Source organism: Populus alba, chromosome 6 (assembly GCF_005239225.2).
Source record: "Populus alba chromosome 6, ASM523922v2, whole genome shotgun sequence".
NCBI lineage: Eukaryota > Viridiplantae > Streptophyta > Magnoliopsida > Malpighiales > Salicaceae > Populus > Populus alba.
In genome coordinates, this window is record NC_133289.1 from 356,707 (window position 1) to 382,504 (window position 25,798).

The 25,798-nt window shown below is 34.2% G+C and overlaps 5 protein-coding genes and 1 pseudogene across 6 annotated transcripts; 3 read left to right on the plus strand and 3 right to left on the minus strand.

Annotated features, from left to right (window-relative positions):
• Positions 1–1,438: 1,438 nt before the first annotated feature.
• Positions 1,439–4,488, plus strand: LOC118032235 (tRNA (guanine(9)-N1)-methyltransferase). Its single transcript, XM_035036876.2, has 3 exons — positions 1,439–1,977; positions 2,693–3,052; positions 3,695–4,488. The coding sequence occupies exons 1-3, from the start codon at positions 1,561–1,563 to the stop codon at positions 3,902–3,904; spliced, it is 987 nt and encodes a 328-aa protein (XP_034892767.1). The 5' UTR covers positions 1,439–1,560; the 3' UTR covers positions 3,905–4,488.
• Positions 4,489–5,310: 822 nt separating this feature from the next.
• Positions 5,311–6,897, minus strand: LOC118032187 (nuclear transcription factor Y subunit B-6). The gene is made up of 2 exons (XM_035036795.2): positions 6,787–6,897; positions 5,311–6,106 (listed from the first exon to the last, which is right to left on the minus strand). Exons 1-2 carry the CDS (start codon positions 6,839–6,841, stop codon positions 5,442–5,444), a joined length of 720 nt encoding a protein of 239 aa, XP_034892686.1. The 5' UTR covers positions 6,842–6,897; the 3' UTR covers positions 5,311–5,441.
• A 1,183-nt stretch (positions 6,898–8,080) lies between these two features.
• Positions 8,081–12,046, plus strand: LOC118032186 (pentatricopeptide repeat-containing protein At4g30825, chloroplastic). Its single transcript, XM_035036794.2, has 2 exons — positions 8,081–11,078; positions 11,545–12,046. The coding sequence occupies exon 1, from the start codon at positions 8,220–8,222 to the stop codon at positions 10,947–10,949; it is 2,730 nt and encodes a 909-aa protein (XP_034892685.1). The 5' UTR covers positions 8,081–8,219; the 3' UTR covers positions 10,950–11,078; positions 11,545–12,046.
• A 1,346-nt stretch (positions 12,047–13,392) lies between these two features.
• On the minus strand, positions 13,393–15,555 carry LOC118032185 (trihelix transcription factor GT-2-like; annotated as a pseudogene).
• A 2,933-nt stretch (positions 15,556–18,488) lies between these two features.
• LOC118032230 (nudix hydrolase 2) lies at positions 18,489–21,799 on the plus strand. 2 transcript variants are annotated; one of them, XM_035036867.2, is made up of 9 exons: positions 18,489–18,713; positions 18,825–19,084; positions 19,535–19,600; positions 19,734–19,871; positions 20,326–20,403; positions 20,494–20,544; positions 20,672–20,706; positions 21,031–21,139; positions 21,358–21,799. In XM_035036867.2, the coding sequence occupies exons 1-9, from the start codon at positions 18,629–18,631 to the stop codon at positions 21,571–21,573; spliced, it is 1,038 nt and encodes a 345-aa protein (XP_034892758.1). In that variant the 5' UTR covers positions 18,489–18,628; the 3' UTR covers positions 21,574–21,799. The 2 variants fall into 2 exon arrangements, with proteins under 2 accessions (XP_034892758.1, XP_034892759.1); XM_035036868.2 differs by having other exon boundaries at positions 18,566–18,713; positions 18,868–19,084.
• Positions 21,800–22,190: 391 nt separating this feature from the next.
• LOC118032231 (nuclear transcription factor Y subunit B-3) lies at positions 22,191–22,929 on the minus strand. Its single transcript, XM_035036869.2, has one exon. The coding sequence runs from the start codon at positions 22,890–22,892 to the stop codon at positions 22,335–22,337; it is 558 nt and encodes a 185-aa protein (XP_034892760.1). The 5' UTR covers positions 22,893–22,929; the 3' UTR covers positions 22,191–22,334.
• Between the last annotated feature and the right edge of the window lie 2,869 nt (positions 22,930–25,798).

The window sequence follows — 25,798 nt, forward strand, 5'->3', positions numbered from 1 at the left end:
ATCTAAGTCCTTCGCAGTCGCGTACGTGCGGATTCTTCCTTTTCTTCTTTTGCTGCGATGCCCCTTTGCTTTATCTTATTTAACTATTTCTTTCCTTTTGGTAATTCTATCGTTTACATTTGTGTATGGACTGAAAATCATGTGTAGTCCTTCTGCTTCTCATATCTGGTCAAATGAAACCCTGCTATGTGAATCAATAACTTGATAGTAAGACCTAAGATCCCCTTCTCATGAAGGCTCTCTTTTCTAGTGCATTCTAAGATTTAGGGTTTAGATTGTGTCCGTTAAAAATGGTTGAAATCCAAACTAATTCTTGGATCACGATAAAGAATTAAAAGTATACGATCATTAAACCAAATGTTGGAAGCAAAAAGATAACTTTTAATGTTTAATCTTTATACATGCATAATAATAATAATAACGTGGATATTTGTAAATAATAAACAAACAAATATATGTTTTAGAAATTATTATATATTGTGATTGTAAATTATAATTATTTGGTTTATACATACAGCTTCTAAATGAAATAAAAATTATATTACATCTGTCATTATTTATGAATAAAAAATTAAATAAAAAAATATAAAAATACTTCAAGAACAAGGAAAGATTTTGATTTTATTGCTTAATGTATTTATATGTCAACTTTTATAATTTTATATTCTCAGTGAATCAAATATTTAATATCCTTTTAATTTTAATGTGTGCCTTAATTAAAGTATGCAAGTAATAAATACACTAATTATATATTTCTAATCTCTCTCCCTACCCTTATTCATAGCCTTGAAGCTCAAATCCATCCATCAAATTCTATACAAAGGAAGATTGGTTCATTGGAACAAACTCCTACTTCATTCGTTCAATCGATGGCGTGATTCAAGATGGAGGGTATATTTGAAAATAAATTTAAAGTACAGGGGTAAAATCATAAAAGTAAGAAAATCAAGAATGTCTCATGAGGGTATTGTTGCAAAAGTCATAACATACAAGGATACAAGTCAGGATGTGCCCATGGACCGGAGCGAGTAGTTGATGACGCACTCAAGCTACCAAATCACCCTTGGATTTTCAGAAAAATAACATGAGTGCCCTTCTAGCTTTTGGTGGTGTATTACATATATTATAGAACTTTTTTTTTTCAGGTAACAATTGATTAATAATTGGTTATTTCGTAATTATGATTAACCATGACAATTATGATTAACCATGACAATAAAAATGGTTATATGGAATGGTTGACGAATTATCCTGTTATTTTAAAAGTTTTTATTTTTAAAAAGAGTTAAAATAATGAAGTTTTAAATATTTTAAAAAAAAATTAAATCAAATCTTATTTCTAAATTAATTTATTAAATTAATCCACGTCAAATTTATATTTAATTAAATATAAAATGTAGATCCGAATTGGCAGATTGACCTTTGTAACCAGCAGGCCCATCAATCATCAATTTATCCCCACCAAGTACGACATCGTTTTTCCTGGTCTCCCAACAAAGCAGCCTAATTGAAAACTGAACGAAACCCTAAACCCTTTGCTTCCCTTTCTTCGGTACTTCAATGGAGGAAGAGAAAGAGACCGAACAAAATGACCAAAACACCCTCGAGAGCCAACCCAATTCACAGCCCACTCCACTCTCCAAAAACGCACAAAAGAAACTGCTGAAGCAGCAAAAATGGGAAGCAAAGAAAGCAGAGAAAAAAGCACAAGTGAAGGAGCAAAAAATGAAAGAAGCAGAGAGAAAGAGAAAAGAATGGGAGGAGAGACTATCAAGCTGTGCAAGTGAAGAAGAAAGGTTGAAGCTTATAGAGTCAAGGAGAGAGTTAAGGAAAGAGAGAATGGAGAAGAGGGCAGAAGAGAAAGAAGACAAACTGCAGAGGCTTAGTAAGGCTAAAGAATTTGGTCAGAATATAGTGATTGATCTTGAGTTTGCTGATCTTATGACTAACAGTGAGATTCACAGTCTTGTTCAACAGGTTAGTTTTTGGCTTTTTTGTGTTAAAGTTTGGGACTTTTTTGTTTTCAACAATGGGTTCATGCTGTATAGTATTTGTGTTGGGTGTTTTTAGTAGGGATTGGTGGTAATAATTGTTGGATTGAGTTTTGGGGTCAAATTATGATGGTCCGTTTGGAGAAATGATTGAATTCTGATGTGGGTTCAATGCTGTTTTTTATGGAAATAGAGTTATGATTCCATTGCTAAGAACTTTTCTGTAATGTGTGAAATGGCATTGGTAAATTTGTTTTAAGGATATGTTAGATTCATTTTAAGTAAGAATTGGTGCTCACAGTTAGGTTGAATTTAGTTGGTTGAATTATGATGGTGGATTTAGAGAAATGAGTGAGTTTCTGTAGTTTTGAGTTTCAACACAGCTTCACTTGAAAGAAGTTGGTGGTTACATTGCTAAGACATCAGATGATTGCATCAGCCTTGTATCCGGTCTGAGTATTGTAGACAACAGACAAGTAAAATTATGGCATTTTAATAAAGTTCTGATGTGGATATTTATTCTAGAATTTTAGCTACAATTTGTTTGTGCCATTTACGAGACTTGAGTGCTAAAAAATTATGCTGAAGAGGTTGCGTGATTGTATAGTTGGTGGGATGCATAGGATTTTTATTTTTTTTTAACAAATTCGAGCCAATGCGCTTTCAATGACTGATTATATCCTCACTATTTATAATGGCAGATTATGTATTGTTATGCTGTGAACAGAAGATGTACATCCCCCAGTCACCTCTGGTTGACTGGGTGCAGGGGGGAAATGGAGAACCAATTGCAAAGGCTCCCAGGATTTGATAAATGGATTATTGAGAAGGAAAGTCAATCATATATTGATGCATTGCAAGATCAAAAGGAGAATTTGGTGTATCTTACAGCAGATTCTGAAACAGTGCTAGATGAACTTGATCTGAAGAAAATATATATCATTGGTGGGTTAGTAGATCGGAATCGGTGGAAAGGCATAACCATGAAGAAAGCAAGTGAGCAAGGAATCCAAACAGCAAAACTTCCTATAGGCAGTTACTTGAAGATGTCAAGTTCTCAGGTATGATTGGTCTCGGTCTCAACATTTGTGTTTTCTTCTTTCAATGCTTGAAGTGTTGACTGTAACGTGGATTTTATTGCTTTTGTGCTTCTTCTTTTTCGTGTCACTTGTGCACTGAAATCACATTGATTGTAGAACATGTAGTAGATGCAAATTGGTACAAGGAATGTGGTGCTGCCGTTATGCATCGTTGCACACAAAGAGGGCTGAGTTAAGCGATTAGGGGGGAGTTTTACTCCTCATTGCCCAATTTCTGGCAAAGGTGCCCGAGAGTGTTGGACAGGGTCTCAATCTGTGAAGATCTGCAAGAAGCAGTCACTACTCTTTCCAGCCATCGCCCCCATGGATGGAATTAAGATGATTTATTATGAGAACTTTCATTACAGAGGGCATTTTGCAATAAAAAACGAAGGAAAGTTCATTCACAAACATACAAATTTATCTGCTGTGACTCAAAAATTGATGCTGTTGTGACTGAAGTAACCAAGACAGCTCATTGATCTTACCCTGTATCAATGCGAGAAAGGGGTTTTCCCCATCCTGTGGCCCATTGATTTCCTCTGAAACACTGAACCTCAAGCCCTCAAAATTCATGTTCTTTATCTGCTAACTCTTTGCTCTTATTTGTTCATTCGAGTGCAGGTACTTACTGTAAACCAAGTGGTAGAGATCCTTCTCAAGTTTGTGGAAATAAAAGATTGGAAAGCTTCCTTCTTTGAAGTAATTCCTCAAAGGAAAAGAGGTGAAACTGATTCAGAAGAACTCCAGGGAGTTGATGGAGAAGAGTTGGAGAACGAAGATGACGCGTCTGATAAGAAAAAGCGATGCATTGAAGTTCGTTCCACGCAGTAGAACTAACATGAATGATTGGCATTTGAATCTTTGCAGGCATTTAACTTTGTCAAAAGACCCCCCCCCCACCACCAAAAAAAAAAATGTCAGGAGAGTGATCTTGTTTTTCCGACTGAAAAATGCAATTTACCTCTTCAATGAGAGAGACTCACTTTTCCATTCACTATGCTCCTATATGGCGTTGATCAAACTTTGCCAACCCTTATTTTGCCACTAGCCCCCTCTGTTTGCTTGTACGCCTGAACAAGGCTATTGACAGGCTACTTGAATTTTTATCACAGGCCAGGTTTTCGGCATCTAGTTTCCATGGCATGGTGGCAGCGTGTTCGTTCTGTAAACGAAAGGTCGCGGGTTCGATCGTTGTTGGGGCTTTCCTTCTCCAATGCTTGCCTCCGTTGATAATATATGCCCACAGGAACCTACTCTCCATTGTTTTTTTTTTTTTTTTTCTCATTTAATGGTTTTTATTGATGAAAAATTTAATATGAAGATTCAGGGTCCGTTATTTTTCTTGGAATTGCTAAATCATAAATATCATTGAAAATGGTGTTTATTAATGCAAATTTTGACTTAGATGTATGCTATATTTTGTTGGAATTGCTGAATCATAAATATCATCGAGAATAGTGTTTATTGGTGGCCCCTGCATCTTCTTTGCGGTTCTCATATATCATCTTCGTTCGTGGAATTACTTGATCATAGTAATAATATCATTGAAAATATCGTGAGATTGCTCTTCACACGATTTGTATATGCAAGTTCTTTTGAATTCAATGAATTTTGCTTCAATTTTAACCTAGGTTCTAGCAATTACAAATTTTTCACACTGATAAATTTTTGCAGTTACAGTGGTTAAGAAAAAGTTATAAATTGTAATTTTTTTGTAATTAAGATTTTAAAAAAAAAAATCTGTAAAATCTATGTAAAACCGTAGTATGTACTAATTAATCAAATATTTTTAAACTTATAATTAAGATAAAATATAATTTTAATTCCAGCTCATTGTACTACCAAATAGGCCATAAGTTAAGTTTTGTTATTGTTTCTTTTGAAAGCAAACTTATTAAATTCACTTTGATTCATGGCTTAATCTGGTGTTTGAGTTACGGGTCTAGCTTTTTAATATCCAAGTTAATCTAAAATATCAGTGGATCAAATTATTTAATATATCAAGTTAATTTGTATGTAATTTAATTTAAAATTCGGCAACAAATCATTGAATTAATTAGCCACTGGACATTAATTGAGTTTGATAATACCGTTTGAAAGAGCGTATAAGATATCGGGGTGAAAAATGGTATGCCAAAAGGGAGAAGAAACTGAACAGTGCAAGACATCACATCATCTTATATTAAAACAGAAATCAAGAACCTAATTAAGAAATGAAATATGGTAATTAACTCCCAATTAAACACTAATTAACCTCCTGAACAGAGTTAAACTAGGAAATCTACAATTACACAGTGCCAAACACTAACCTCTCTAGCTATCTTCCGGTCCCTCTCTAGCTAGCTCCATTTCTTAATTTCTCAATCTCTCATTTATGCTGAGCAAAAGCTTCAACATTAGCCAAAGCAGCAGCATGGGAGGAACTAGCATTGGGGTTAGCATCCCTCATATTCATATAGCCAGCTCCTATAGGAGACCCACCAAAGAACCCATGGTGATGATGGCTCGCATGAAATGCTGGTGCATAAGCACCGACCCCAGCCACTGCTCCAAACTGATCAACATTGTTATTGCTATTGTTATTCCTAGTACTCTTCACCAATGGCTGATCACATCTCATCGAGCCGCGCTCACCCTCGAGTTCACGGTATCGGTGAAGATAGATGGTCAAGGGTTCAATGTAGTCATCAAACCCTAGCTTGCTCATTGCATAAAGCACATCCTCAGCTGTTATAGTCTTGCGTTGCTCGCGTTGGCAACGTTCATTGGCTTCACTGGTGATGAAGCTAATGTACTCAGATACGCATTCTTGGATTGTTTCCTTGGCATCATCAGATATTTTTGCATGTGAAGGGAGAATCTTGCGCATGATCCTGATAACATTGGCTATTGGCATGAACCTGTCTTGCTCTCTTACAGCACTACATTCATTAATGTCATCTGTGGTTGCATGAACGTTGATGCTGCTGTTTCTGTTGCTGTTGTTGCTGCTGCTGCTGTGGTTGATATCAGCTGTTAGCCTCATGTTGATCTCTGATGAAAGGAAAGGCAATTATTATTATTTTTCCATATTTTCATCTAACTGGTGGACTTTCCAAACAACCTTATCAAAAGACAAGAGAGTTTATTGTCGAGATCATAAAGTGGACAGAGACAAAGGCAGGAAGCGTTTTGAATCCTCAGAAAGAATGCATGGATGCCACTTGTTTCATATATTGCATGAACGATGCATGCCACTTGTACATATGCTATGCGTTTACCATTATTTGCTAACTATTTTCATCATCATCACGAGCCAAAGATACCTTGTCGACCATGGGGGGATAACCATCTTGCTTACTTAAAACGCAGAAGATTGAGAAAAATATGATAATATCTATGTATACATAAATGGACATCAAAGCCGTTGAGAGATAGGGTTTGCATGTCATCATGATAAATCAATAATTCATGTAAAAAAAAATACATAACAATGCATAGAATCAATGCAACATATCTTCTTGTCCAGAGGGGAAGAAATAGAAAATTGATAGCATTTCTTTGCATGCAAGAGAAGATGATGCCTATGAACATGAAATTAACTAAAAAATCATGGAAAAGCATTTATCTTTATAATAATAATCTATCTTCATAGCCTTAATTTTAAAGCAGGTTTAAACTTAATTTCTTATAGCACTACAGCTTCTCTTCTTGTATGATAAGATTAAGCTTACCTGAGCTTGTGTTGAGGAGCTCGCGGTACCCATGAAAGCCTCCTCTACGGTCCATTAATTTCTTTGTGGAAATTAACGCTCTTTTTTTCTCTATTAGCAGAACAACTTCTCTTTTTTTTTCTTCCTGGAAGTGAAATTGAAAGAACGACAAGGGCAAGTGTCAATATTTATAGAGCTGAAAAGTGGACCACTTGGCAAAGGGGCGATGTGCACGAAGCATGAATCCTTTGTATATAATTACTAGCTATATATAGCTAGTTTTTAAATAAAATTTACTTGGATCGGAGAGAAAGGAACAAGATTTTAGGCTGTCAATGGCAGAACACATTGGTATTCCACAAGAACAGACAAGAAAAACAGGCATGCTAGCTTGCTTTCTTAATTGCTTGCATATTAATGTTGTTTTCAGTTTACACTCCCTAGCTCAACGCTTGCATTTCAGCCATTGCGCGATTCAATGGTATTGCAAAGTGAACAGCAAGTTTCCAATTTTCCATTCATCTTGTATTAATTTATTGTTCCTTATTTTCTTTTTCTTTTTCTTTTTCATGTTATGATTATTTTTTTTAAAAAAGAAGAAATTTCTGTCTATTTTTACAATTTTACTTTAGTTATTATTTTATTGTTAAATGATATCTTTCAATCAATTTGTACTTATAAAGATAAAATTTATATTTCTAATATAATTAAGGAAAAGGTATATACACAAATAGAAACAATAACATTTATGGATACTGTTCTTGTTATGTCACATGTTAAAAATTCATTATGAATATTGACTAGATCTTGGTCTTAATCTTACAACATCATACAGATTAATATTTTGCAGATTTTTTTATGGTTTTATGAAGAATATAATTGTTAAACCCAACTTGATTACTTGATATGTCTTGAAAAACTCTTGATGATAAGTTTTAAATTGAATTAGTTTTAACATTAAATCAACTAATATTATTTAACATAAAAAAGTATTAAATTGATTTTTTTAGTATTTTTTAATGATTTTAATATATTGATATAAAAAATTATTTTATTATATTTTCAAGAAAAATCACTTTGTATCACAATATTAAACATATATTAAATCTGATTCACCTAGTAAAGTTCTTCAAACAAACCCTTCTAGACCTGCCAAGTAATTTTCTTTTTTTAAAAAAAAAACAAACAAAATAATAGATCACGGCTGACTCAATAATAGGCAAATTTTTATTTTGGTCCCATATGCTTACATGAGAAAAAAAATTTAGTCCTTTAACTTCCATATAGAAGAAGCCAAAACAAATAATGAAAAGGAAGGTATTTGCCTCCACTGCCTCAATTTCCGTTATCCCTCTCACCTGCCCCACTTTACATCCACCAAGGTATGCCACTCATAACTCCTCTTCTAAAAAAAATCTATCTTTCTTGATTTACCTGTTCATTGAACTATTGCCATGGCATCATTTAGATTACCACCAACTTCTTTAGACTCATTTTATTCAAACAAGTCAAATTTCTCTACAAACCCACTTCATTTCCCTGGCAATTCTGCACTTTTTTCCATTTCTAGTTGTATTCATTTGATCACTTCTTTGAGTAGATTTAGTGCTGTTAAGGTGTCTAGAATCGAAACTGAATTGTCTGAAAAGGACCCTTTTTTATCAACTTCAGAGGGTTTGGTTAGTGAGAATGAACAAAAGGACCTGGATTTTGAACATGAGAGAAAAATTAAGTACAAGGGTGCTAAGAAAGGGACTAAGAGGGAAGTGGGTTTTAAGTTTAGTTGTAAAAGGAATGGTAGCAAGCTAGAAAGGGAGGGCTTTTTTGTGTATGATGGTGAGTTGGATGTTAATTACTCTGTTGTTGGGTCTAATATGAGCTTAGAGCAATGTAATGATGTTTTGAGACGGCTCGAGAAGGGTACCAGTGATGATAAAACTTTGAGGTTTTTTGAGTGGATGAGGAGTAATGGGAAGCTTGAAAAGAATGTTAGTGCTTTCAATGTTGTTTTTCGAGTGTTGGGTAGGAGGGAGGATTGGGATACTGCTGAGAGGATGATTAGGGAAATGAGGGAGAGTTTTGGTTCTGAGCTGGATTGTAGAGTCTTTAACACACTTATTTACTCGTGTTCTAAACGGGGGAGTGTGGAGTTGAGTGGGAAATGGTTTAGGATGATGTTGGAGCTTGGGGTTCAGCCAAATGTCGCTACTTTTGGTATGGTAATGGGGCTTTACCAAAAGGGTTGGAATGTTGAGGAGGCAGAATTTTCTTTTGCTCAAATGAGGAGATTTGGGATAATATGTCAGTCCGCATACTCGGCAATGATCACTATTTATACCCGTTTGAGTTTGTATGACAAGGCAGAAGAGGTTATCGGTTTGATGAGAGACGATAAGGTGGTGCTAAATTTGGAGAATTGGTTGGTTTTGCTTAATGCTTATAGTCAGCAAGGGAAGTTAGAGAAGGCCGAGCAGCTGTTGGTTTCAATGCAAGAAGCCAAGTTTTCCCCTACTATTGTTGCATACAATATATTGATCACTGGTTACGGAAAGGCATCCAATATGGTTGCCGCTCAACGGCTGTTCTCAGGCATCCAAAATGCTGGATTAGTGCCTGATGATACAACCTACCGTTCCATGATTGAAGGTTGGGGTCGTGTTGGCAATTATAAGGAGGCAGAATGGTACTATAAGGAGCTCAAGCGGATGGGATTCAAGCCTAACTCATCCAACTTGTACACGCTAATAAATTTGCAAGCTGAGCATGGGGATGAAGAAGGTGCTTGCAGAACTCTTGATGATATGCTGAAGATAGGGTGCCAGTATTCCTCAATCCTTGGAACTCTTTTGAAAGCATATGAGAAGGTCGGAAGGATTGATAAAATTCCTTTTCTTTTGAAAGGTTCCTTCTATCAACATGTTACCGTTAACCAGAATTCATGCTCCATTCTTGTCATTGCTTATGTAAAAAACCTGTTGGTTGATGAGGCTATAAAATTGTTGGGTGACAAAAAATGGAATGATCCAGTTTTTGAGGATAACTTGTATCATTTGTTAATCTGCTCATGCAAGGAGCTGGGCCATCTTGACAGTGCTGTTAATATATACTCTTTGATGCCCAAATCTGATGATAGACCAAATTTGCACATCTCGTGTACCATGATTGACATTTACACTACTATGGGTCAATTTAATGAGGGGGAAAAACTTTATATGAAGTTAAAATCTTCTGGAATTGGTTTAGATGTGATTGCTTTCAGCATTGTTGTAAGAATGTATGTCAAAGCTGGATCTTTGAAGGATGCTTGTTCTGTTCTAGAAACAATGGAGAAGGAAAAGGACATGGTTCCAGACATTTATCTGTTCCGGGACATGCTTCGCATATACCAACAGTGTGGAATGATGGATAAGTTAAATGATCTGTATTTCAAAATCTTGAAGAGTGGAGTTGTTTGGGATCAGGAGTTGTATAATTGCCTCATAAACTGCTGTGCTCGTGCTCTGCCGGTTGGTGAACTTTCCAGACTTTTCAATGAGATGCTTCAGCGTGGTTTTGATCCTAATACCATTACCTTCAATGTCATGCTTGATGTTTATGCAAAGGCTAAGCTTTTCAATAAAGCTAGGGAACTGTTCATGATGGCTAGAAAACGAGGATTGGTTGATGTAATTTCTTACAATACCATTATAGCTGCTTATGGACGCAAAAGAGACTTCAAAAATATGGCATCAACCATACACACTATGCAATTTGATGGTTTTTCAGTTTCCCTCGAAGCCTACAACTGTGTGTTGGATGCCTACGGGAAAGAAGGTCAGATGGAGAGTTTTAGAAGTGTCTTGCAGAGAATGAAGAATTCAAGCTGTACTGCTGACCATTATACATACAACATTATGATGAATATCTATGGAGAGCTAGGGTGGATTGATGAAGTTGCAGGTGTGCTCACAGAACTGAGAGAATGTGGGCTGGGACCTGATTTGTGTAGCTATAATACACTGATAAAAGCATATGGAATTGCTGGAATGGTTGAAGATGCTGTGGGTTTGGTCAAGGAAATGAGGCAAAATGGGGTAGAACCTGATAAGATAACCTACACCAATCTGATTACTACATTGCAGAAGAATGATAAATACTTGGAGGCTGTTAAATGGTCCTTGTGGATGAAGCAGAGGGGACTATGAAGCACACACAACTAAAGTACATATAGTTTTCTCTTTTCAGTAATCTAATCATCAGACTCTTTTAAGTCAGAAAGAGCCTGGCATGGATGATGGATCCTACTTAATATATCTGAAGTTTTGGCACCCTAGGTGAGATATTATATTCATGTCTGTTGTCTACGTATCGCTACTTCTGAAATAATCTTCTATCTTCTTGGTATAAGTGGCTCTAACTCTTTCTGCTCATATATTCGTGTCTACTGTTAATGTCCGATGCCTGCCAATTGTTGAATAGATTTCGTGAGATTCTTTCTGATTACCAACCTTTCAGCTGATTTCTGTTGGCCATGGCTTGTGATAAATTCATACAAGTAATTGATGAAAACCAGAACGCTATGGAAAGTTTTGTTTTACTGTTACTGCTAATGGTCACATATAGGTGGCCTACTTTTTGTGCAGGTTTCCTGTCTTTTATTGCTACCACTGAACTAATTTACTCCTTTCCTTCCTGAATGATAAAAGTTTTTCTAATTATTTCAGAACGTGTATCAAGTATTCTTGCTTTCTTCCTTAATCAGATGGAACACTTAGTTGATAATCTTTTGTTCTACTACAGAGTCTCAAGATTCTGTACAGTTGGGAGAAACTGGCTCTATGTGAAATTAAGACACATGGTGTAAAAGGTGTAGCATCCTTGCATGTCTTGCCCTCAGAATATGGTTATGCAGAAGTGAAAAGGCCAGTTGATAAATCAACATCAAGAACTTAAATGGTGATGTGGATATCAGTCACAGCACCGATAACTTCTGCTTTGAGAATTTATCTTTCCGGTGCATTCTTTCCACGGAAGTGATGAAATTCAGTTTGATAGAGGTGTTCGCATTTCTAAGTTCAATCGGTGTTTCTTCTGCAAACCAAACTGGGTTGTATATGCATAAATGTCTAATGTATCAGAAATCAGTTTATATTTCAGCCCATTTTCACGTCAGAAAACAGTGTCGTTCTTCATGTATTGGTTCATGTAATTATAAGAAACTATGATTTTGCTAGAGCCATGTCATTTCAGACTGAATGTTGCAAGTTTAATATCAGGTTGATGCATGGCCTGGTTTTTACTTCTGTGGACTTCCTCATTTTGTTCAATTTGTCATAATTACTATCATAGTTTGCTTACACGAAAATATTTTACATGAAAAAGTTTTTATAATGTTTGGTATATAATAATTTAAAAAAATATGATGGTAATAGAATGATAATGATAATATGTCTTGGAAGTAGCAATGATGGAGGCGGTGGAGATGGAGTGATGGTAGCGGGGGTGATTAAAATAATTACATGATATAATTAATAAATTACTGTGTAAAATATTTTACAAAACTTACAAGTTAAAAATATTTTTTTATAAATAAACTAAGCTTAAAGATTAAATGCAAAATGCAAAATATTGTATATTAACAAGGTTTTATGTAAAATATTTTACCGGAAACAGAAGTAGAATATTCAAAAAAATATTTTTTCTAAAATATTTTTCATAAAACAAACAAATGTGTTTAATGTTGATTATTAGGGTTAGAGCAATCCTTCAAAGATAATTGGAGCTTGAATCATGATAGGTGAATAAAATGGAAATTTTGCCCGCAGCTTATTTTTGCCTGTGCTAATATACATTACTGCTGGTCAAAATATAACCCAAGTGTGAATTAAATCTTAGATTTGTAACCCTCTCATCAGTATAACCAGACTTGAGTGTCTCTTTTCTTGTTTGTGCTTGGCATGATTAATGGTCCTAGAATCTTTTCTCTGTTTCTCATGGCCTTGCTGACAAAATCATTCATCCTTGTATTTCCATATTATATGCAGAAGCCAGAAGGCCTGGGACCGTCTGAGATATTGATTTTTTCTATTTTCACTCATTCCTCTCCTCACACTCTTGTATTCTTTTGTCCTTGCACTGTGTGTGGTGATGCTGCTGGTTTGCCATGAGGAATTTCGTCACATTCTAGTTTATTGAGCTGCTCGACTTTTTCAAGACTTGAGCAGCCATGAAGGTTGAGAACCATTCCAGCATTTGATGAGATTGGTGACTATCCTTGTGCATTGTCTATGAAGCAATTTTTCTTCTCTTGACCGTTCCCCTCCTTTTGTGGCGTTTTGTGATAGCAATTGATCAACACACTTGGTTAACAATAGCATTTTGTTAAACGTTTTTGTTATTGAATAGTGGATGAGTTTTTGATGTGTTAATTGTCTTTGTTCATCATATTTTATGCAGTCAAAAGGCAAGACATGAAATGCTGATGCAGATTTTGATCTGTGGTACCTGATCTGGTGGGATTACCTGGTGGGTTAATCCGGGACGTGGCGCAGGTCACGTTAAAAAAATAAACCAAGCAGAAGTAGTGGGATTACCTGATGGGTTAATCCAGGACATAAACCAAGTAGAAGTTTATCAGTAAAAACCTAATTTTCAAAACATCATCATTTTGGTTAATCTGTAGACCTGGGCTGATGTAATAACTGCACATATAAATAGCAATAAGAAGACAAAAGCCTTTTCGGTTCTGGTTTAAAACATATGAAAAATTCAAAAATTTAATCACCCCTGAATATAGCATGGAAGATCTATTTGCCATGAAGATCAAAACACAACCATATTCAGCAGAAAGAATCTCCCTGAAAGCTAAAGAAACCACAATACTCATCATAGAATAAGGATTTGAAAAAAGGAAAATGAAACAAGGAAACTAATGGCCAAATTGCACCTTTTTCTATCTACTGTAATTGCAAGAACAATTGGTACGATCAAATTTCCCCCCTGCAATGCATAGCTAATGCAGGAACAGCCAATAACAGTTCAAGGAGTACTAATCTAAGTTAATACAGACACATAAATGGACCCGAGTCAAGGTAAGATTCGAGAAAACAAAGACTTGAAATGGTTTGAGCATTTCAACCTTTACCAAGAGTGCAGTTAACTTGATTGCCTGTATTGGTAGAGCCGTTTCCCAGATTAACAAATCCATTATTGTATAAGACATCCAATTCGTGAAAATAAGGGCTCCCTGTAATATTTTCAAATGGCTTTTTCACCACACTTCCCACTGACTTTTTGAAGGGCTTGTTGATGTTTTCCCATTTCTCTTTGCAGTTCTTTGCGGTACGGTTGTAGCCCGTATTGCACATTCCATCAGATATTAAATCCCAAATATTGGTCCCTTTGGAGCCTGTAACTTGCAGCTGTTGTTCCCAAGCAGTTCGAAGTGTTATAAGTGCTTGCACCTCAGCTTCCAGCCATCTTCTATTACTTTGGTCACACTTAGAAATGATTTTGAGTTGGAGCATTGCCTCCATTTGAGACTTCAATAGCATGTCCCGTCATGTTATGGATGAAGGAAATGAGAGCTAGGTTACGAGAAGTCTCTTGAGCCCTAGCCTCATTATCCCTTTTCATCCTTTCCATCTCCTGCTGCTTCCAAGCTTCTTCTCTTATCATTGTCTCCCTTTCTCTACTCTCTATCATCTCTACCAACTGTTTATGCATCTCCTCTTGCTTCTCCATCACTTTCATCACCAAACTCTCCAAAAACTTCTCAATCTTTCTCTTTGATCTCCTCTTTCTCTTCCGACCAACAGATTCTCCCGCACCAACTGATGAATCATCAGCATTTCCATCACACGAGCATAAGCTGAAAACAAAGGAAACCACATTAACTTGGTTTCTAAGGAGCACATTTGTCAATCTACACTACCACTACATCAACATGATCCAAGGTCGGTTCAGTTTACAGTCTTGATTCAAGCTGTCCCTCAACTTATAAAAGAGCCAATCATCTCTACCATCACAGTAATTCTTCAATCCCACGCATGATAAAACGAACAAAAACAATTACAGACACAATCACACTCCCAAATGAAACATCATACTAATCACCATTACATACAACAAGACACATTGCCACTTTCCTACCTTAATTAGAAAGGTCAAGCTGTTTTGACATGCTACATTACATCCTTAGCAAATCTACCTTAAAATCACCATAACCCTTTTCTTAATTTCCTAAAAAAATTCAATTTAATTAACATTATAAATTCTTGAACAAATTATTTATATAAAAAAAAAAAAAACCCACCTTTGCAGGGGAAAAAAAAGCTTGAGCTAAAATCTCTTAAAAAATAAATAAAAAAATTATAAATTAATTAGCTAACACATAATTAATAAATAATTTAAAAAAAAAAAAATCTAAACTTGCCTAAATTCATCTTCAAGAAAACCTTCACCTGAACCCAGCCCGAGCCCACCACCACCATTAACAGCTACGTCACTCGCTTCTCCACTAACAAAACCCCACAGCTTCTCTCTACCGTCCTCCCCAGAACCCGAAGGAACCCGGCCATTTCCTCTAATAGGACGGAGCTTCTGTGGAAGCAAGCTGTCAACATCACTCGACCCAACAACCGCCGCCGCTGAAGTGGAGATATCAAAGTTTCCGGTGGGTGGGAATGGAATTAGATGAAGAGGAAAGTCGTTAGGGTTTCGTATCTGCCGGTCATCGGCAGCTAGTAAATCCATTTTTTTTACTGATAATTAAAAAAATAAATGGCTGCGTTTCGGGGGTTATTTAGCAGTAGTAAAAAAAATAAAATAAAAGAAGAAGGTAAAAAAAATGAAATGGAGGGACTTATGAATTTATATTTTTGGCCCTTTACTGTTTAAGTTTACAAAGTTTGTCCAGTAATGGGTGTATAATAAATAAATGGCCCTTTTCTTTTAAATGGGACTCATTAATATTGATCAAATGATTTTTTTTCTAATTAAAAATTTCATGAAATGAAATAAATATTATGGAATTAAAAAAAATCTATAAAAGTATCACAGAAATACTTAGTTAATTTTTTTTTCATATTTATAACATTATTTATGAAAAAATATCAAAAATTAATGTTATATAATTTTAAAAGTAGACACGAGTTTAATACATTTTATATTATATATTAGAAATAAAAATTAAAGTAAATTAAATTAAAAAAATAAAATTAAGAAAAAATATATTGAATCGAATACCTAATTAAATAAAAAAAGAGAGTAGATGAATTATATTAAAAAATTATTAAAGCATAGGAATCGAACAGAGATAATATAGGATTGGTGCGATGCAGGTGTTATTCCACACAAAAAATTCAAATATGAGGATTTAAAAGGAATAAATGTAAGTATTTTGAAAGAAAAAAAACCTTTCAAGTTTAATTTTCTAGAATAAGAGATAATTTTTTATTAAACAACTATCTTGTTTGTGGCTTAAATTATTTAATAATATCTTAAAATATAATTTATATTATTTTAAAACATATTATTTTGCTCGCATAAATCAGTCATTATCTTGTACTTAATTTTATTAGTTAGAATTAAGATAATGAGATTCAAACATATGATTGTTTGATCATTAATGTTTTAATTAACAAATAATCATATTAATCTAAAAGTTTAAGCTATCAAGTAAAACTTTAATATATGATTTATATAATTATTTAATATACTTCTCCAAGTAAAAGCTTTTTAAACTTAAAATTTGCATAGACTCATATTATTTTATGCTTGATTTTTATCAAATAGAATAAGAGTTGTGAGATTTGAAATTATAACTACTTGATCAATAAGACTTTGATATCATGTTCAAAAACCATCTCAACCAAAAAGCATTTGAACTATTAGGTGAAACTCCAAAATATAATTTATATAATTTTTTAATACTAGTAACATATCAAAGAACTATTTCAATCTAAAAAAAAATCTCAAGATATAAAGACAAGATCCAACATTTTTAAACCACGTAATGATAGGTTTCCATTTAAATTATAGGTATATCCAGCCCAACCATAGATACTATGGTCCTGTTTGGACCGCCTTCCACAAAATTTTGAATTTTGTTTTGCTTAAATTTAATTTTTTATGTATTTTTTTATATTATTTAAATATATCGATATAAAAAAATAATTTTTAAATAAAAATAAAAATATTATTTTAATATATTTTTAATTAATTTCTTTAAAAAAAAATCAATTCTTACCGCACTTTCAAACTACTGTGCTACCTTTCTTTAGTTCATTTCCTTTGTTAGAAATGACTCATCTATGAATGAATCCAACCCCCAGTAGATTTGTTTTTGAGTCAATGTTCTTAATACATTTTAGCAAAGGGTTTGACACATAAGTTTTTCTTGAATCATTGTAATGTGTTCTTCATGTCTATATACTTTGAATGTTTTTGGTTCAAAGCATAATGTCCATTTCTTTGTTGTTGTAAGCAATGACTCAGACAGTTCACTCTCATATGTAAACCCAGCGGCAGCCTTGCTGGTTTGGTTGGTTCAGGTTGAATAACAGGTCTATTTCTACACGATATTTATTTTTTATTTTAGGAAGAATTCCAAAGGATATCTTCATTTGTCCACTTATAATTTCTATGCAATATTATCCTTTCATATTTTTATATACTTATTTTGAGGCTATCTTTTTTATTGAATAAAAAAAATGTTTATATCAAGATTTAAATTTTAATAAAAATCCTACTTTTCATGTTCGGAAAATGTCTTATTTATCTTATTTTTATTTCTAAAAATTATAGTAATATGATGTTACGAAATAATTTTTCATAAACAAATATAGATAAACTCTACAATCCAATTGAAAGAGTTTTGGTTTTGGTTTAAGATCGTTTATATATATATATATATATAAGTTAATGCATTATATTACAGATAATTATTTACCAAAGTTACTCAATTTAGTCTGATTCATGATCTATTTCTAGATCTAAGTTAAGAGTTAATCAAAACTAAACTATTTCAATTTATTTAAACAAAAAAATTAAATGACAATGTTTTGAATTTATTTTTTATGTTATACTGAATTTTGAATGAATTGTGGGATTAATCAAATCAAACCAGATTAAATTTATATTGATTTAAAAAAAAATATTCTGAATTAAATATAAAATCCATTTATTAACTTAGCTCAAATTAATAATTATAAAGCAAACTAAAGGATATGGAGTTTTTATTGTTCATCATTTTACTATTCACCAAGACACATATCATTGTGGATTAAAGCGGTATAATAATATAATTGTCCTTGAAAAAAAAGACTTGCTAAGCATGCGATTGGGAGGTAAGGTTGTCTTTTTTATAGAATACATTTGACAATGAAAAAATGGTTGGGAACATAATGGTGTATTTAAGTTTTTTATGGGTCTATGATAAGAAATGATATGACTACCAAACACTTAGCATTGGAGTTAGGTATATCTACCAGACCTTAAGCGCTGAGGTCAGACCCGAATGTCCAAGTCTGCTAAACTTAGGTCTAGATTAGCCACAAGATTTACATTTGAGTCTAACAACCATACTAAACTCTAGTGCAGACCTATTCTCTTGAGTTTACCATACTTGAATTTAGCTTAATTGTCAAACCAAATTTTTTTTAAATTTTTTAAATGTTGGAGTCATATTCAAAGTATGTAATTTTCGTAATCTACCCTCCAAACACTCAATGATTTCTAAAGATAAACCCAACAAAAAATCAAAATCAAAGTCTTAAGGCCCTTAACCCACGATATCAATCACCCTTAACCCACGATATCAATCATGTAAAAGTACAGGAAGAAGGCCCATCTTTTTATTTGTTACTCTCACTGTAAATTAACTATGATCAGAAGCCTCTCTACACATTCATTCCTATATTCAACAGTTATTTTTCCTCTTGGAAGAACCACCCTACTACCTTCAAAAGGTAAAAAGTTTTACTCTTTCTTGTGTTTTATTGTCCAAACTTGTGTAAATGTTTCATTTCTTGAATTTCAATTACTGGGTTTTGCTTGGTTTTGATTTTTGTTCGTTGTAGTGTGTAAAGTTTATTCCTTTTTACATTTGGGCAACTGGGTTAGAGCTAGAATTCCTGTTAGGACAAGGGCAGTGTCAGCTTTGATGAGTTCAAAATCTGGAATGGAGCAAGTGCTGGTTGAGAATGAAGTGCAACAGGTTAGGTTGCTTGATTCAGTCAATGATGACCATGGAGGTGTCATTGTGGAATTGAGTGAGTCTATGGATTCAAAGGTGTTTGCTTCAATGCTTAAAGCTTCACTTGCTTTATGGAGAAGCCAGGTATACTTGAGTTTAATCAATTTTGGAGCGTTTTGTGAAAGTTAGGTTCTTGTTGATAAATATTTTACATCAATGCGTTGTTATCGATTCTGAATTTGGAGTTCTATTTTTGGGCTTGTCTTCTCTGTTCTGGCATGTTATTTCTAATTTTACTGAAAGTATTTGGGAGATTTGGGATTACTAGCTGAATCCCTAAGTTTGCTTCTTTTTTTTTACATAGTTTCTATTTATTATTCATATGACAGGAGTCATCAAGTGTTTGTTGTGAAATTAAGTTTATTTTTGTAAAACTGGATTAAGTTCAATTCAAATTGTGGTCTATCATAAGCTCTTAGAAACTTCAATAATTGACTGCATAAACAATTGAAGCCTGTTTTTTGTGTATATCAGATGTATTTCTGTCACTGCTTTTTCGTTTTAAAGTTTAATGCATTCAAATATGTTGTACAGGGTAAAAGGGGTGTATGGATCAAGGTACCTATTGAACTGGTCAATCTTGTTGAAGCTGCTGTCAAGGTAATCTGTCTGTTTGTATAAATTGCAGTAATGAGCTCATGATGCTCTAAAGGTGCTCGTGCAGGATTAAACAACAGGTATTGCTAGTTTTAGGTGTTGCCAATTAACCTCCAATTTGTTATTTACAATGCAGGAAGGGTTCTGGTTCCACCATGCAGAGCCAAAATACTTGATGCTTGCATTCTGGATCCCAGAAGGTGCTCATGCTCTTCCAGCAAATGCCTCTCACAGAGTGGGTGTCGGTGCATTTGTCATGAACAAAAAGAGAGAGGTATTTCTCCATATCTATTTTTCTGGATAAGCTGATGCAATAAAGTTAAGGGGTTTGCATTGGATGTGATCACAGTCTTGTTTGCTGCTTGCTAAAGCCTAAAACTCCACATACAGGTGGCCTTAACTAATAGCTATAGCTACTGGTGCTGCTCTGTTGGAAACTAGTATTATAAGAGATCATGTTCCTTCATCAAAAATATGCTTGGGGGACTGGGAAACACCGCCAAGTTAATTTGATAGATTTCATTTCCTGCATTTGCATCCTCTTTTTATCTTTTCAGACCTTTTGCTTTGTTTAGCTCTTAAAGTCTAGGTTCTGATGCCAGGATAGTTGTGAAATGATTATTTGCTTGCTCATTTGAAAAGAATATAGAATAGTTGATACTGTGTTTGGAGGGAGGATCTCTCTGAATGTTGTTTTCTCGAAACATAATTGCAAATTCCATTCCCAGGTGCTTGTGGTCCAAGAGAAAAGTGGCATATTTCGAGGGACAGGTGTGTGGAAGTTCCCTACTGGAGTTGTGGACGAGGTAATGGTTTTAATTTTTCCATCATAGATATAACATTGTTGTGTGTGTTGGCCACTATAGAAGACCACTGAAGAACTTTCTATTCTCCAGGGAGAAGACATATGTGCAGCTGCAATGAGAGAAGTCAAAGAAGAGACAGCAGTAAGTCATTGTTGTCCAAATTGTATGCTCAAGTGAAATGAGTTGCACATTTATTGCTAATATGGGTGAAGCATCATTTCCCCTAATATAATCTAACTACGTTCCTTGTTTCCTTTTGTCTTGACAGATTGATACAGAATTTGTGGAAGTCCTAGCATTCAGGTATGCAGTGTACTAGACTATTAGTTACCATCAATGCATCCTTGTATCTTGCTACTACATGTCTGTACTAAAATCTTTGAACTTGGTTAGCTTCTTACTGGTTACGAATTGTGGTGGCTATTTAACTTGAGAAAGGAAACAATGTTTTTCATGTGGCATAACAAACTCCTTTTAAAAGAGTATTTTGGCCTGGACATATCTCCAAAAGCAGCATTAGATCGGACAATAAATAACATTTTTCTCTTTGCTTCCAAAGTTTGTTGTTTGGAATTGGACCTGTCCTCTTTCTGAAATTTACTTCTTTTCTCTTCATGTAACTTACAGGCAAAGCCACAAGTCATTCTTCGATAAATCAGATTTATTCTTTGTATGCATGCTGCGACCCCTCTCCTTTGACATTGAGAAGCAGGAATCAGAAATAGAGGATGCCCAGGTAATTCTTGACAAAGAAATTTTCCATTACAAACGTAGGTGTCACCTCTCAAGTTAACTGCAGATTCAGTTCCGCTTTCATGCCTTCTGGCCAAACTATGCAAATGTTTATAGCTGAATGCATTCCATATTGATAGATATTATGCAGTTAAATGTTTGAACAACCTCAATATCAGCTGCTTTAGCTAGAAACCCTCGCATTAATTCTTGTGATTGCAGTGGATGCCATGGGATGAATATGTAGCACAGCCATTCGTCCAAAAGCATGAACTTATGAAGCACTTAGTTGGCATATGCAAAGCAAAAGAAGACGAGGCGTATTTCGGGTTTTCTCCAGTCCCCATTACATCAAGAATTTCAGATGAAAAAAGTTATCTGTACGTGAATGATCGAGACCTGAAAGGCAGTAAGGTCAGAATGTCTCAAACAGCATGACCTGAACGCCTCTCACAACCCTCAGAATCATACCAAGGAAAAGATTCAATTTCTGTAATTTCGTTTCATTTATTTTTAGAACAAACAATAAATGTTGTAATTGTCACTCATTCTTTGAAAAAAGGAAAATAATCTAATTGTATTAACTACCTCAGTGTTTGATCCATTAGGTGTACAATGCTGCTCTACGAGCTGCAATCAATTAATAAAATCCCTGTTTCATTCATCATTGTTTAAATCATCCTTCTTTCTGGAATTTGAACAGTGAGAAGAAGCAGCTAAATTTTCCTGCCTTACGCCATGTTAGATGTGCAAGTAACAAGATACTGCAGGGGCATGGGCTGAGTTTGTCTTCTGGTCTTGTTTAATGCCTTGAGAAAATTTATTTTTAATATTATCATATCAATTTATACTATTTTCTAATTTTTTTTGTTATATTATGAGTATATAGTACATTTTATGAATGTAGTGATTGGATTAATTTCAGAACTCATGGAGTGTGCATGCTCAATCATCTCTATACCTTATATTAAACATATATATTTAGCCACATCCTCATTTCACAAAATAAATAGCATTACCACTAATATCTAATTATTAAAGAAAAAGAAAGAGAATTACAAACACCATGGCATGCATCATCAACCATTATAATTACTAGTACTACAGATATAATTAGAAAGCAAGAAGAAATTAAGAAAGAAATAAGAAGAGAAGGCACTTAAAAACAACACTTAACCCTAGCAAAATATTAGTTACTATTACTTTGGCCTACCAGAAGCAGAACCATACATGTTGCCTTGATGAAGGGGATGGTGTCCCTGTCCCATCATCATCATACTTGACTGCATCCCACCATACACATTGCCCCCACTTCCACCGAACCCACCCCCAGAATCTCCACTATTTACGACACTACCGTCTCTTTGATCGCCTTGCCTAACTGTTCCCATGGCAGCAGTCCTCTCTCCTTCCGTCTCCCTAAACTTTTGCAGATAAATCTTCAAGGGTTCAGCATAATCTTCAAAACCCAAAGTTGTCATGGCCCACAAAAGATCATCACCATTGACTGTCTTCCTCTTCTCTCTTTGACACTTATCTGATGCCTCTCCGGTGATGAAGCTAATGAACTCAGACACACACTCTTGCACGGTCTCCTTCCCATCCTTCGAGATCTTTGCATTAGCTGGTAAAGCTTTCTTCATGATCCTGCTAACATTGGCTATAGGCAAGAGCTTGTCCTGCTCTCTTGATGATGTCTCACTGTAGTTTGTATTGCTGTTGTTTTGCCCTCCAGATTCATTGTCTGAATCAGCCATGAAACCTAAAGACTCCTGGGCTTGACTTTCTTTAATATATATATATATATATATATATATATATATATATATATATATATATTGATATTGTTTGTTTTGGACCGTACATTTATCGATAAGTTTCTTACAGGTGGATGTTTGATTGGCCTGTGTATCAATCTGAGATGAAGGATATATATTGAAAAAGTTGACTTCTTGTTTATATAGTCGTTGTCCTGTCCACACGTGTACAAGCGGTCTTGTGGTTTGACGATGGGGTTAAGCAAATTTAATTTAATTTAATTTAATAAGCAGCAAATATAATGTCAGAGACATAATAATTAAGAAGGAAGATACAGAACTCTTTTCAGATTTTAAATTTATTTTTTTAAAATTATTAATTTAAATTTTATTAATTTTAAATTATTAAAAATTTACATAATTGTTAATTTCTGAATCAATAAAATTAATCAAGATATTCACAAATTGACCTAAACACCTGTATTAATAATAATATAAAAAAAACTCAACATATAATTTTATTAATCAACTCGTTTTTTCAAAATAATATCATCTTATTTTTACATTTTTTTATTAATTCAAGTTAACATGTGTGATTCTGCTTTATGCTAGGTCTAGATTGAAGTTAATATATAAGTATACTTTTTGTTGTGATTTAATAAAGTAGAATTACTACATGGACAGTAATTAATTAATTTTACCCGAAATTAGGTTGGGTGAAACACTTCTCTATTCGTCAACAACACTTGTTTCGAACTCTCACTCAAGAGGGGCTTAATATATATCATCACGCAAGCAACTTGCTTTCATTCAAAATGATCAAGAATTGACATTCATGCACCTTGAAGACTTCTTGCTCAAGCCCATATATATCCCGATCATGCAACTCTCATTCACTATATATATATATATATATATATATATATATGGATTCTCTATTTGTAATAAAAGGAAAAGGGTACTAAACAAATTCCCCGCAACAATATATTCTTAAACTCAATTTGTCTTTAAATTAGGCATGCAAGAATAGGGCAAGACATGCTCTCAAACAACAACTGTTAGTTAAGGTTGCAGTCAACTGAAATATTTCCCTTTTCACATAAAATCTGCTGCTTCCCTGTGGTTCTTTATATATGCAAAAGGAGCATACAAAGAGAACTGCTATGCAAGAAACAGTATTAGCTTCCGAAGAAGGACTTAAAGGCGTGCACAACGTACCTACTTATTTGCTTGCAGGAAAATTGTACTTTAGTAGAGAAAATTTGGATCCAAATGCAGAAAATCCTGCTTCAATTTAGGTAACGACTGCAGAAAATCCTGCAATAGAACGCAACCAAAGTAAGAATAAGTTCTTGCCATTGTTTTCAAGTACTAGATCCATTCTCTATAGCAAATTAATGTGGTAGCTTGGCGTAAGAATTAATCCCTCTTTGATGTATAAACGTCAAACCATTTGACTGTATTTCCCCACGCAAAGTTGCAGTAAAACAATATGTCTTGCCAAAAATATGATCACACAAGTCAAACCTATAATCCCAAAAATATGATCATCATCCTTCGATTTGCAATTAAAAATTATCTTATTTTTATTTTTTCTCTTCTCCTCTATATATGTCTATCTCTCCTATATTAAGTATCACATAAAATTAATCTCATGCTTTGAAGTTGATTTTAATCATAATTTAACAATAGATATGTTTCTTTAAACACTCGAAAATGTTTCCAAAACACAACCTGGGAAAAGGAATCCTAACATTAATTATCCTTGTGTGTGTTAATCTGTTGCTAAATATGCAAAAATGACAGCTCCTCCTGTTTGTTTCTTTTCTTTTCTTTTTCAGCTCAAATCATGGTTAGCATTATCTTATCATCTCAGACACTAAGGCATAGATCATTCAGGCCTATAAATAAGTTCAGCATTTGCAATCCAAAACAATTTAATTAGAACACAAAAGAAATTACTTGGGGAAACATAGTTCATGCATGCTAGTAATATTATTATCATTTTTATATTGTTCACAATCTTGAGTGATGCTCTTGGTGTTTCTGGAAATCGTAAAGAAGTTGGTATCCTCAACAGCATGGACAGTAACTCTACCGTTCATTGCAAATCGAAGGATGATGATATTACTCCCACCAAATCGTGTTTTTCTGGAGGTCATAAAGAAATTACTATCATCAACAACATTAACAGTACTGTGTCGATCGTTCATTGCAAATCCAAGGGTGATGATCTTGGTGTCATATATAAAACTCCTAACTTTCACAGTATTTTCAGTTCGAGTCTTTTAATCAAGTTTTTGGTATGCATTGCAACTTTGCATGGGATAACACAGTCAAGTGGTTTAATATTTATACATCTAAGAGGGATGATCTTATTTGTAATGATTGTATATAACTCCATCCGGCCCATGTAGAGAAACCTGCTTGATTATGTATCTTGAATAAAATATAGCTTGATTGCTGAGTGATTTGAATTTATTAATTTCCAAGTGTTTTGCATTTTGTTTTTTTAATATATGTGTATTTCATGATTGTAAGGGGATGTAATGTTTTTTCATTGCGTCAATAATTATTTTCGAGGAGGAAAGGGAGATGGATAGTGTAGATAGGAATAGTTGGGGCAGGCTTGAAAATGGAGACAGAAGCAGAGAATTGCTTGTGTTTTCCTGCCAAGGTTACAACACTTATGAAACGTGTCTATGGCTCTATATACATGCTTAAAGATTTGGTAAACGGTTTTTTTTTTCTGGGATTAATTAATAATTAAACTTTAACTTGTAAAAAAGAATACGTTATGACAAGAGCAGGCAACCAACCTCCATTAACGTCCCTTCCACCTTCTAACTTCTGCCATTGTACACTTGGTGAAACCATGGAGGTCAAGACCAACATGCCCTTCTATT